At 34.1% G+C, this 14,303-nt stretch overlaps 2 protein-coding genes across 8 annotated transcripts in view; both read left to right on the forward strand.

The window, feature by feature from the left end:
* Positions 1-14,303, forward strand: part of CalpA (calpain A) — a 149,385-nt gene that overhangs the window by 36,054 nt on the left and 99,028 nt on the right. The gene's annotated exons all lie outside the window — the stretch shown is intronic.
* The window catches only part of LOC145737159 (uncharacterized), a 55,925-nt gene that overhangs the window by 13,793 nt on the left and 27,829 nt on the right, over positions 1-14,303 (forward strand). The window contains exon 2 of the mRNA XM_081991748.1: positions 12,580-12,912. Coding sequence (XP_081847874.1) covers positions 12,855-12,912 — 58 coding nt within the window. The 5' untranslated portion in view covers positions 12,580-12,854. The remainder of the gene's footprint in view (positions 1-12,579; positions 12,913-14,303) is intronic.

A 14,303-nucleotide genomic window follows, 5' to 3' on the forward strand; every position in this document is an offset into this window, starting at 1 on the left:
TGCATCCTGTCCTGTTGTATAACTGATTAAAATTTCAGATCTCTACATTGAACCGTTTCCGAGATATTGACAAAAATGTACCAAAAAAGTCAATTTACTTTGGCGCCCTCTAGCGGCCAAACGGTAAGACTTAGAACCGTCCTCTTTACGTCACGTGATAGCCCCATTCATTGGCTATCTACGGTTCTCTAATGTGTTTATACGTAGTGTTTCAAATAAGCGAGTTATTTATGATTTAATGGAAGGATGTACCAAAAACTAGTCAAAATCAGGATTTTAAGAGCTTTTTGGGTACCATTTGAGGTGGTGTTGTCATATTGGTATCATCTTAGCAAAACAAGCTTTATGGACTAATTTAGAGCTCAGGAACTCAAATCCGGTCTTAAATTAGCTCTAAGTGGTACCGTTTTGGTACTATTTTTGAAAAATCCGGTTTTTTGACATTTTTGCACACTTTATAGGGCGTAATTCCCTTATAACGGCCAGTAAGACCGTTTGGCACCCTACATTATATTTTTACTATTGCTTTTAAGGTATTTGCTTGGTCAAAATCAAAAATAAAATTTCAATTTTTTTTTCCAAAATTTGAGGAATGGTACATTAAAAAAAATCAAAATTTCAGTTTTTATTTTTTTTTACAGCCAAACAGTGCATAGTTTCAAAAAAGTGTAAGAATAATGAAAGTTGCGTCTGGTCGTGTTGTATATCTGACAATATTTTCAGACTTCTACATTAAACTGTTTCCGAGATATTGACAAAAATGTACAAAAAAAGTCAATCAACTTTGGCGCCCTCTAGCGGGCAAATGGTAAGACTTAGGACCGTCCGCTCCACGTCACGTGATAGCTCCATTCATTGGCTATCTACGGTTTTCTAATGTGTTTATACATAATGTCTCAAATAAGCGAGTTATTTAGGAATGAATGGAGAGATGTACCAAAAACTAGTCAAAATCAGGATTTTAAGGAGCTTTTTATTTAAAATTTTTATTTTTTATTTTTTTATATTAAAAACTAATTTTGATCTGAAAAACTCAAATTAACTTTAGGTGGTACGTTTTTGCAGAATTATTGAAAATTAACTTTTAACCGTGCAATTTGACAACGCCGCATTTTTGGGTAAAAAAGTCGTTTTTTCAAACCTTTTTTCTTGAAAAAAAAACATTAATTAACCAAACAAAACTTTTTTTTAATTAAGACTCAATTTCGCTTAATACCAATCAATGGATTAAGGGAAAAACCCGTAAGAACACTGATTTGTTTTGTGCCAATTTCGCCTTTATGTATCAAAAATTTTAAATAAAAAAACTGTAAATTTAGTGTATTTTTCAATTTCAAAAACTTTTTACCAAACAATCATATGAGACACACAGTAAAATGGTTTGGCACGTAATTTGCATGCTAACTACTTTCCATGTTTAAATTGGAAGGTTTGTGCGTTTTATGCACATTTAAATTTGTTTTTTCTATGCATTTCGGTTAACTGATCCCTACACAAATTGTTCACTTAAAACAAGCTATTTAAGGCAAACTTTCTAATCCCTTCGATTAATGAAAAGTTTAGCGGAAATCTCTTGGAGATTATGGATTATTGTGGAATAGAGCGATTATTGGAGAAGGTTAAAACAAAAGTAAAATCCATCATTCCTGCAATTTTCCAGAACAAAAGCAACCACCAAAATGGATGTTTACCGCGATTTATTCCTTCCATTTTCCATTAGGACGTTGTTTTTGGGAGAATCATGAGCTTCCATCCGGTTTTGCACTTATTTCCGCTTTCCACCGTATTGGTTCCAACTGATTTCCGCTTTGGGGAAGCAATAACAAGTCGACTTAATCAAGAAAGAGTCACAATAGAAAATTCACAGCAATCAAAGAAGTGGATTTTATAAATTCCACTACAAAGCGATTAAGGAAGTGAATTTTCTAATTTTGGTCAAACTCAACAGTTTGAATAATGATGGACGTAATCAAATCAGTGGTTTGAAATTTGAACACCCTGTAACTCAGTTATGTTTGGGAGTTCAAAGTGGTCCAGCTACTTAAATTAACCGTTTTGAGCTCCTCTTTCTAGTGACGTAGAGTAAAAAATTCTATCTTAAAAATTGCGTACAGGGTGGCAAAAATAGTGAATCATCATACTTTTCTTGCACACCCTGTATACTGGAAACAAAAACTGTCCTGCAAGCTTACGGCGTTGGGTTAAGGAGTTTATTAAGAAAATTTTTGGTCTCTGGCAATTTTTTTGTAAATTTTACCCTTTTTGAGTTATTTTAAAAAAACTGGTTTGGTGCAACAAGTTTCATCAGTGAAATTATGGTCTGAAATTTGAATACGGTTTAAAGGACAGTAAGGGACAAAATTGACTGTAAAATCCATTTGGAGTAAGAAAATGTCTGTTTTAAACACATTTTTCGAATTCTCATTAAATTTTCTATTTAATAACCTGAGAAAACATTACAAATTTGGTACAGTCAGTGGGGAAAGCGGTGTCAAAGTTTGAACTGCCAGAAACACAGTTTGAAAGGACAGTCAGGGACAAAACCGCCTATAAAACCTACTTGGAGTAAGAAAATGACTGTTTTAAGTACATTTTTGGAATCCTCATTAAATTTCCTATCCGAGAACCTAAAAAACAAGTACAAAATTTGTACAGTCAGGGAGAAAAGCGGTTTTAAAATTTGAACTGCCAGAAACACAGTTTGAAAAGACAGTCAGGGACAAAACCGCCTCTAAAACCCACTTGGAGTAAGAAAATGACTGTTTTAAGCACATTTTTGGAATCCTCATTAAATTTCCTATCCGAGAACCTAAAAAACAAGTACAAAATTTGTACAGTCAGGGAGAAAAGCGGTGTCAAAATTTGAACTGCCCGAAACACAGTTTGAAAGGACACTCAGGAACAAAATTGCTTGTAAAACCCACTTGGAGTAAGAAAATGACTGTTTTAAGCACATTTTTGGAATCCTCATTAAATTTCCTATCCGAGAACCTAAAAAACAAGTACAAAATTTGTACAGTCAGGGAGAAAAGCGGTGTCAAAATTTGAACTGCCCGAAACACAGTTTGAAAGGACGCTCAGGAACAAAATTGCTTGTAAAACCCACTTGGAGTAAGAAAATGACTGTTTTAAGCACATTTTTGGTATCCTCATTAAATTTCCTCTTCAATAACATGGAAAACATTACAACATTTGGTAAAGTCAAGGAGAAAAGCGGTGTCAAAATTTGAACTGCCCGAAACACAGTTTGAAAAGACAGTCAGGGACAAAACTGCCTGTAAAACCCACTTGGAGTAAGAAAATGACTGTTTGAAGCACATTTTTGGAATCCTCATTAAATTTCCTATCCGATAACCTAAAAAACAAGTACAAAATTTGTACAGTCAGGGAGAAAAGCGGTTTTAAAATTTGAACTGCCAGAAACACAGTTTGAAAGGACACTCAGGGACAAAATTGCTTGTAAAACCCACTTGGAGTAAGAAAATGACTGTTTTAAGCACATTTTTGGAATCCTCATTAAATTTCCTATCCGAGAACCTAAAAAACCAGTACAAAATTTGTACAGTCAGGGAGAAAAGCGGTGTCAAAATTTGAACTGCCAAAAACACAGTTTGAAAAGACAGTCAGGAACAAAACCGCCTGTAAAACCCACTTGGAGTAAGAAAATGACTGTTTTAAGCACATTTTGGAATCCTCATTAAATTTCCTATCCGATAACCTAAAAAACAAGTACAAAATTTGTACAGTCAGGGAGAAAAGCGGTTTTAAAATTTGAACTGGCAGAAACACAGTTTGAAAAGACAGTCAGGGACAAAATTGCTTGTAAAACCCACTTGGAGTAAGAAAATGACTGTTTTAAGCACATTTTTGGAATCCTCACTAAATTTCCTATTCAAGAAGCTGAAAAAACACTACAAAATTTAGTACAGTCAGTAAGAAAAGTGGTGTCAAAGATTGACCTGCCGGAAACATAGTATTGGCACTTTACTGGCAATTTACCCATCACTAGGTTTAAATGATTGATTGCTATTTGATTAATTGAATTTAATATCGATACTAAAAGCCATCCCTACCAGGAAATAAACAAAGTGTGAAAGTGTCCTATTTTTTACATAAAAAAGCGTCACGCCCTGTCTGTTCCAGTCACCCAGTTCATTAATCAATGTCAATTTGAGGCAGATTTTTTTGTTACATTTTTTTTTTATTTATAAAAAGAACCATTCAACACTAAATTAATTAAATCATAATTTGTTGCTTTTTTTCGGGCGCAAATACGAGGGGAGATTAATTTAGAGCTCGACGGTAATTTCGCAGATATACGACCTGAACGAGTACACAGAACAAGATTAATAATCTTGACGGGGCTTAATTTATCGTATGTACCCTGTATGTACCAGTGGAGGTATAAATTAACGCCCCAGCAAATTGCTGGGAATTTTGAATTATCATTTTAACGTAATTTGTTTGATTTATGTGCAGGAAATTTAGTAGCACGCCACTGGATTTTATACCAGGGAGAACAAAAAAGAACTTTAAACGGTTTTCGTCATCAAGAGCCCGATAATTCCCAATAATCCTTTAATAACTAATTTTAATCAATATTTATCAAAAATACAGCAAAAATTTAATTAAACTAGTCACTGAGTTCGAATTTTGCTGTCAAACTGTGAAAATTACCCAATGCAATAACTCCCTAATTGTTACAATTTATGACAAAACTCTAATAAGGGATTTAAAGAAGGCTTTCAGTGCTACACAGTGGTCAAAACCACAACTCAATAACTGTCAAATTGACCAACTTCTGAGCAGTCAAAGCTGACAGTAGTAGCTCAAAAAATTATTTTTTTGTTTTTTTAAAACTGATAATTTTAATTTTTTCTTAATTGAGATGTTTGTATAAACTATACAGAGCGGTCAAAAAAAAAAAACAACACAAAACACCCCGTAAGAATTGCCATAATCAACCCCAGCAAAAATTTCATAACTTAATAGGTTATGATGGTCACTTATTCATAATAACACTTTTAGCAATATCTCGGTGGTTTACAGGACTATTTTTTTGATTTTTGGTGTGTTTATAGTACTTTCCATGCCCTTTTCACTGGTGTGACTCTAAGGGCTCTAACTTTAGTCACAAAGGACCTAAACCGTCTTTGAAACCTAGATACATAAAACACATTCAGTAAAAAGAAATTCAGGACAACTTTCTCCATAACTCCCAAAGGGAACGAATATGGGAATGAAAATGGCCCTTAGGGAATGCCAGGGACTTTTTTGCCCTCCGTGTATATAATTAATAATGGATGGTGGCACTGTCGCCTTGCTTCGTCTTGAATTTATCATTTTTTGTACGTGTCCCCGTCAAATATTCACTAACAAAGGGCTGGTGCCCTTAAATTTCACGCCCTTTAACACCGCCACTCATTAAAATGATTATACTCGAACGCCAACACTGTCCATTCAATTTATGAATTATTTATGCCGCATTAAACCGTGTGTGGATTGTTATTGCTATCCCTCCCTTTCAACCCCGTTTCAGGGCGTTAATTTACTGGTTTTTAGTGTCCATTTCATTTGTATTAATATAGCAAAAGTTTTAAAAAAATGGAGATCACAAAATAAAAAAATCCAGATTGATTTTTTCCTGATCAGTTTTAAAGCAAATACTTCGGATTTGTATTAAAATAATACGTTTCAATCCTCTCGGTTCGATTTTACCATGAATTAATCTGCATAATGCACAAAACAATCCCCGAATGTTGACTGGACTTAGCGTACATTACCACAATGAAAATCAAAAAATGTTAAGCTAAAAATTGATTTTAGAAAGTTTCATAATTTGTAGAGTTATGATTGTCGTTTTACTATTTTTAACATAACTGAGACATTTACGAATGTAATTTGTTTAGAAAATAGAGTTTCTAAAAGAAATTAATCACTTTAGGTGCTCAAAAATCTGACAGATAACACAATTACCCGACTGTAAATAATAAAGTTAGCACACAAAGTGGAAATTCCCCATTTTCTGATAGAAATCGTAGTGGAAAGGCCTCCTCCTGATCCATCATTCTTATGACAAGCCCGAGTCATTTGCCCTTATGGGAAAATACCCTTTTTCAGTTTTTCCGCTCCATTTCAGTCCATATGGCTCATTTAACCGATTACCAGAACTGTCTTATTTTTCCAAACCATTTTATGTTATCAAAGTATAATTTTAGAGAAGAAAACTGTAATATGTAAAACCAATTTAAAAAAACGACAGTCGTATACCTTCAAATTATGAAATCAACAACAATTTTAATAAAGTGACAATCATAATCTATTAAATTATACGAAAATGTATTAAAGCAAAAAACAAATTTAAATTTCAAGAAATTTCATTTAATTTAGAGAAGATTTTGGTTTTTTAACGCTATGACAACATTTTCAATACATTTCTGCTAACTTTGATCCTAAATATTTACGAAAGTAGTAACTTTGTTAAAGCACTTTTAGGGTGTTATTTTAGCCCTTGAAAAGGGCAATCGAGTGATATATTAATATACAGCGTGTCCCATTTGAAATAGTTGAAAATATTTTGAATTGTCTAGGACAAACGGTGCGTCGTATGAAAAAAATGTATAGAAAGTGGAAGTTGTCTCTCACTCAGTTATGTAGATGAAAAAATTTCACATCTTTCACTTGAACAGTTTGTGAGATATTTGCAAAAATGTGCGACAAAAATGAATCAACTTTGACGCCCTCTAGCGGCCAAACGGCGAGACTTAGCAATCCCCAGTCAACGTCACGTGATAGCCCCATTTATTGCCTATCTATAATATTCTTATGTCTTTTTGCAGAAAGGTTTAAATAACCGAGTTATTCACGATTAAATGGAAAAGTGCACCGAAATTTTGTCCAAATGACAGTTTTTCCAGGCAATTTTTCATAAAGTACCACCATATTGGTACTACCCAGAAAAAGTGTCATTTTATAGCAATTTGGACCTCAGAAACTCGAATCTAGTGTCCAAATCGTTCTAGGTACCACCGTTTTGGAAGTGACCTTGAAAATTTACAGTTTTTGGCATAGTTTGACAGTTTTCAGGGCGTGGTTCTTTGATAAGGGTCGGAATGGCCCTTTTGCACCTTATGTTATATTTCTACCATTCCCACAAACGTATTTGCAGAGTCAAAATAAATTTAAAATTTTCGAAATTTTGCCCTAAAATTCGTGGTACCCAACCTTCAAAAAAAGTCAAAGTTTTAGTTTTGTAATTTTGTAGGACAAACGGTGCGTCGTACAAAAAAAGTGTATAGAAAGTAAAAGTTGCCTCTCACCGAGCTACATAAATGATAATATTTTCACATCTCTCACTTGAATAATTTGTGAGATATTTGCAAAAATGTATTAAAATTTTTTATAAATTTTGACGCCCTCTGGCGGCCAAACGGTGAGACTTAGCAACCCCCAGTCAACGTCACGTGATAGTCCCATTCATTGCCTATCTACGATCTTCTTATGTATTTTTGCAGAAAGTTTTAAATAACCGAGTTATTCACGATGAAATGGAAAAGTGCACCGAAATTTTGTCCAAATTACAGTTTTTCCAGGGAATTTTCCATAAAGTACCACCATATTGGTACTACCCAGAAAAAGTGTCATTTTATAGCAATTTGGACCTCAGAAACTCGAATCTAGTGTCCAAATCGTTCTAGGTACCACCGTTTTGGAAGTGACCTTGAAAATTTACAGTTTTTGGCATAGTTTGACAGTTTTCAGGGCGTGGTTCTTTTATAAGGGCCGGAATGGCCTTTTTGCACTTTACGTTACATTTTTATCATTCCCACAAACGTATTTGCAGAGTCAAAGTAGATTTAAAATTTTCAAAATTTTGATCGAAAATTCGTGGTTCCCAACCTTCAGAAAAATTCAAAATTTTAGTTTTTGAATTTTGTAGGACAAACGGTGGGTCGTACGAAAAAAGTGTATAGAAAGTAAAACTTGCCTCTCATCGAGCTACATCAATGGTAATATTTTCACATCTCTCACTTGAATAGTTTGTGAGATATTTGCAAAAATGTACTAAAAAAATGAATAAATTTTGACGCCCTCTGGCGGCCAAACGATGAGACTTAGCAACCCCCAGTCAACGTCACGTGATAGCTCCATTTATTGCCTATCTACGACCTTCTTATGTATTTTTGCAGAAAGTTTCAAATAACGGAGTTATTCACGAATAGACAGGTACATCAAAAATTGTCCAACAATGACAGTTTGAGGAGCTTTTCAACCACAAAGGTACCACCTAGAGAAAACAAGTATTTTTAGATTAATTCCGACCTGAGGAACACGATTCCACACTCTAAACAAAGAACGACTGTCGTAAACCCTTAAATTATGAAAAAAAAATAAAAATATAATAAAGTGACAATCATAGTATCTTAAATTATGCGCAAGCTCTATTAAGACAGGATACAAATTTTAATTTGTAAACTTTCTGTATAAGTGTATGTTATTAAATTTCTCTTTAAAAGGGCAAACCACCTGGATTATTTTTTAGGTTAAAAAGTCTTTAATAAGTTTTTCCAACTAAATATTAGCAAAGGGGGGATATTGATTGCCCTATTCCTCTCCGAGAGGGCAACTTTCCGGGAAGTTTGGCCAAACTCAATTAAGGTTTCAAATTTAAAATAGCGATCGGAGATCGAGTGGGTAAAACCTCTTCAGGGAAAGTTAACTAGGCAAGTAAAATTTCAATAAACCGAGACGAAGTGTGCTAGGAATTTTACTAAAAGGGGCTGTTCGTCTAATAGTTTCGAAATTTGATTAACTTCTCTATAACGCAATTTACAGTATAATCTGACCCACAAATGGCGTCATATTTCTTCGTTTAAACGTCGAAACGATTTGTGAAACATGTTGTGGGCCCTTTTGTGCCACAAAAAGGACTTTTTTTATGTATGCGGGATCATGTCAAGGCAATAATGCGAACCACAATGACTCGCTCCAGGACGCTGAAAGCTCAAACGATGATAACGGTTTAGTTGTGCGAGACGAAAATTAACATACACATATGCAGCGTGGGTAATGGGGGCCATTACCCACGTGCACTTTAACGGCTCAACTTTGACGAGTTCGGATTGGGGGCTATTTACTCTCTTGGATCTTGTTTGCTCGTCATTTTCGAGCTCGTTAACGCGAAATCACCCGAGATTTTCCACATATTGCCAACAGTTTCAGAAAAGTCACATTCATAGCTACCAACCAGCTTATTAGCATTTTTTTGTCTCTTTTTAATTAACAGAGTTATACTAGTGGTAAAGTGAAACGCAAGATTTATAAAGAAGTGACAATCATAGTCCACTAAATTATGAAATCTAAAAAATTTATATTGGAAACACTTAAGAGATGTCAGGTTAAGAGTGTCAACTTTGACAGCCTGTAACTTGGTTATTTTGACAGTTACAGAACTCTAGTTTGGACCACTGTGTAGCTCTTGAAATCCACTTTAAATTGACTGTTCGAAAGTTGTAAAAAATAATATAAATTAGAGAGTTATTGCATTGGACACACTTAAGTGATGTCAGGTTAAGAGTGTCAACTTTGACAGCCTGTAACTTGGTTATTTTGACAGCTAGATTTATCTAGTTTGAACCATTATGTAGCTCTTGAAATCCACTTTGAACTCACTGTTCGAAAGTTGCAAAAAATAATATAAATTAGAGAGTTATTGCATTGGAAACACTTAAGAGATGTCAGGTTAAGAGTGTCAAATTTGACAGCCTGTAACTTGGTTATTTTGACAGTTACAGAACTCTAGTTTGGACCACTGTGTAGCTCTTGAAATCCACTTTAAATTGACTGTTCGAAAGTTGTAAAAAATAATATAAATTAGAGAGTTATTGCATTGGACACACTTAAGTGATGTCAGGTTAAGAGTGTCAATTTTGACAGCCTGTAACTTGGTTATTTTGACAGCTAGATTTATCTAGTTTGAACCATTATGTAGGTCTTGAAATCCACTTTGAACTCACTGTTCGAAAGTTGCAAAAAATAATATAAATTAGAGAGTTATTGCATTGGAAACACTTAAGAGATGTCAGGTTAAGAGTGTCAAATTTGACAGCCTGTAACTTGGTTATTTTGACAGTTACAGAACTCTAGTTTGGACCACTGTGTAGCTCTTGAAATCCACTTTAAATTGATTGTTCGAAAGTTGTAAAAAATAATATAAATTAGAGAGTTATTGCATTGGACACACTTAAGTGATGTCAGGTTAAGAGTGTCAACTTTGACAGCCTGCAACTTGGTTATTTTGTCAGTTACAGAACTCTAGTTTGAACCACTGTGTAGCTCTTGAAATCCACTTTGAACTCACTGTTCAAAAATTGCAAAAAATAATATAAATTAGAGAGTTATTGCATTGGAAACACTTAAGAGATGTCAGGTTAAGAGTGTCAACTTTGACAGCCTGTAACTTGGTTATTTTGACAGTTACAGAACTCTAGTTTGGACCACTGTGTAGCTCTTGAAATCCACTTTAAATTGATTGTTCGAAAGTTGTAAAAAATAATATAAATTAGAGAGTTATTGCATTGGACACACTTAAGTGATGTCAGGTTAAGAGTGTCAACTTTGACAGCCTGCAACTTGGTTATTTTGTCAGTTACAGAACTCTAGTTTGAACCACTGTGTAGCTCTTGAAATCCACTTTAAATTCACTGTTCAAAAATTGCAAAAAATAATATAAATTAGAGAGTTATTGCATTGGAAACACTTAAGAGATGTCAGGTTAAGAGTGTCAACTTTGACAGCCTGTAACTTGGTTATTTTGACAGTTACAGAACTCTAGTTTGAACCACTGTGTAGCTCTTGAAATCCACTTTAAATTGACTGTTCGAAAATTGCAAAAAATAATATAAATTAGAGAGTTATTGCATTGAACACACTTAAGTGATGTCAGGTAAAGAATGTCAAATTTGACAGCCGGTAACATGGTTATTTTGGCAGTTAGATTTATCTATTTTGGACCACTGTGTAGCTCTTAAGGTCCACTTTAAATTCACTGTTTGAAAATTGCAAAAAATAATATAAATTAGAGAGTTATTGCATTGGAGACACTTAAGTGATGTCAGGTTAAGAGTGTCAAATTTGACAGCCTGTAACTTGGTTATTTTGACAGTTACAGAACTCTAGTTTGAACCACTGTGTAGCTCTTGAAATCAACTTTAAAATCACTGTTTGAAAGGTTCAAGAAATAATATAAATTAGAGAGTTATTGCATTGGACCTACTTAAGTGATGTCAGGTTAAGAGTGTCAAATTTGACAGCCTGTAACTTGGTTATTTTGATAGTTACAGAACTCTAGTTTGAACCATTATGTAGGTCTTGAAATCCACTTTGAACTCACTGTTCGAAAATTGCAAAAAATAATATAAATTAGAGAGTTATTGCATTGAACACACTTAAGCGATTTCAGGTAAAGAATGTCAAATTTGACAGCCGGTAACATGGTTATTTTGGTATCACTGGTTTATCACTGTTCAAAAATTGCAAAAAATAATATAAATTAGAGAGTTATTGTGTTAGTTAGTGTAAGTTTGACAACTCATAACTTGGTTATTTTGACGGTTACAGACTTGTGGTTTTGACCACTGTGTAGCGCTGAATATCATCTTTAAACACCCTGTTAAAGTAATCTAAAAAATGAAAACAATTAGGGAGTTATTGCACCCAGAACATTTATAAAGAAGTGACAATCATAGTCCACTAAGTTATGAAATTCATTCACTTTTGATGTCGTTGCAATTTTAACTCGATTAAGACAGAACAGACGGTATCGAACCTTCCCGAAGCAATTTCAGCGTTTCATTCCAGGAAAAACAAAGAGATTTGCATATCCAAGGGTCGGAAGCGGATTTATCTATAATTTACATGGCAATTAGCTGGAAAGTCCAGACAACTGGATTCAGGGCAATGAAATTTCCCCCTGCACTGCTGAAATATGTATCGTCCCCTCTTGAGTGGCTGTCACTCTATCCAAACAAGGGTTAACGGCGAATTTTCCCCTCGAATATTGACACCAAGACGGAAAAACATTTAAAAATCAAATTCGACTAATCTGAAAGTCTTTAATAATTAATTAAAAGTTCCCAAGACTTTGTGACATTAAAAATCCCCCGGACGTTCTTTTTAAACAACTAATTAGCAAGTTTGATGTCTCTTTTAGGGGTTGACAGCGTTGCCAAACTGGCAAAAACAAGAAAGGCGTTACTTCAGAAAGTTTCCGTCAACTTAATCGGTTTGCTTGTTTAAAAGCCTTTGAACGTTTTTAGAAAACGGAAGTTTATTAATTGGATTTAATTTTGTTTCGTTACTTCGTTTAGTACATAACTGAATCGATTATGACACTCATTTGTTTATTATATACTGTTGCACATAATTTAGGAGACTATGATTGTCACTTTATTAAAATTGTTGCTATTTTCATAACTTAAGTGAGTATGACTGTCGCTTTTTTTTAAATTTAATTTGTTTTACCAATAAGTTATATGAAAATGTGTACAAACATTTTCTAGTGTTGAATTTCTTTTTCAGGTTTCACACTCGAGTACCATCGGTGCAACACTTCAATAAAACGAAACACTTTCCCGCAAAACCTTAAAATGATAGGACAAAGGAAAAACTGGAAAACGGGCTGTTCCAGTTGGAGAATTTAATTACTACCCCCCCTGGAACACAAAAGCCGTATTTACATGGGGAAAGACAGTAACAATAGAAAACGCGAGTGGTTTTTACGTGTTAATACGGTTTGAAACGATTTTTGTGTGCGAGTGACGGACCAGAATAACCGAAACGTTGGGTACGGAGAGATGGAATTTGTTTTGATAAAGCTTTTGTGGTGGTTTGTACTTGCCGGACTTCTGGAAGGTAAGTCAAACGTGGAAAAAATTCCATTGAAATCGGTTAATTGACAGGACCGTAATTGGGGGAAAAGCAACTTAGTCACCTGACAGCACTATTATATTCAAAAAATTGGTAAAAACAAGCTTATTTTACTGCAAAAGTCACGTGACGTTAACTACATTTTAAATAAACAAAAACTATTTTTTGACAGTTTTCACGTGACTTTAATCGTACGTCACACCTGTCAAAATCGTCCTCGCAAAGCTGTAAATACATGATTTTTTACAGTCAAAACTACGAAACGCTTTTAATACTTTGATGGTTTATTGAGTGATTTTTGACGTATTTGACAGGCGTCACGTGATGCTACATTAGCCCTTAATTTGTCTTTGACGTCACAACTGTCAAACTCCAGTTAACCAGTTAGTTGATTTTTTATAAAATTATAAAAAATCAACTTCTACAATGGTTGTTCTGAAAGCAATTTAGTCAAAATTTGAATAGATTTTGACAAAAATGATGTGTTTGACAGTTGTCACGTGACTGCAAACGAGTCCTTAAACTGTCTCTGACGTCACAACTGTCAAGTTTCACTCTATAAACCTATAAAACACTCTTTGTATAATAGTATCTGACCTATAAAGATGTTTTACAATTTTTGGGTAAATGCAAACTAAAATTTTGACAGTTTTGACGTATTTGACAGGTGTCACGTGATGCTACATTAGCCCTCAAATTGTGTTTGACGTCGCAACTGTCAAAAACCAGTCCATAAACCTGTAAAGAATAACTTCTTCAATGGTTTTTATAAACACAAGTTGTGTTTGACAATTTAGTGAAAATGTGAATAGATTTTGACAGAAATGATTTGCTTGACAGGTGTCACGTGACCCCAAATAAACATTTAAAATGTCTCTGACGTCACAACTGTCAAAATTCAGTTGATAAACCTCTAAAACACTCTTTGCATAATAGTTTCTGACCTATAAAGACTTTTTTACTATTTTGTCCAAATGTAAACAAAATTTTGACAGTTGTGACGTGTCTGACACCTGTCACGTGACCCTAGACAATCTCTAAAACTGTCTCTGACGTCGCATCTGTCAAAATCCTGTTAATAAACCTAAAAAACACTCCTTGTCAAATGGTTTTTGACTTTTAAAGTTGTTTTAGAAGTTTGTGAATGAATTTTGACAGTTTTAATACATCTGACACTTGTCACGTTACCTAAGACTACGTCATAAATAGAGATAGACACAAAAAATGTCAAAACTTTGCCCAAAAAGGTATAAAACTACATTTAACTACTTTATATCTATTATGTTATTTCGAATTTGACAAATATGGTTTTGACAGCTTTGCGCACAAATGTGCAAGTTTTGACATGTTTAAAAGTTGTCACGTGACTCTAAACA

The sequence above is a fragment of the Ips typographus genome, linkage group LG13, assembly GCF_016097725.1.
Source record: "Ips typographus isolate SLU linkage group LG13, UJ_Ityp_2.0, whole genome shotgun sequence".
Taxonomy (NCBI): Eukaryota; Metazoa; Arthropoda; class Insecta; order Coleoptera; family Curculionidae; genus Ips; species Ips typographus.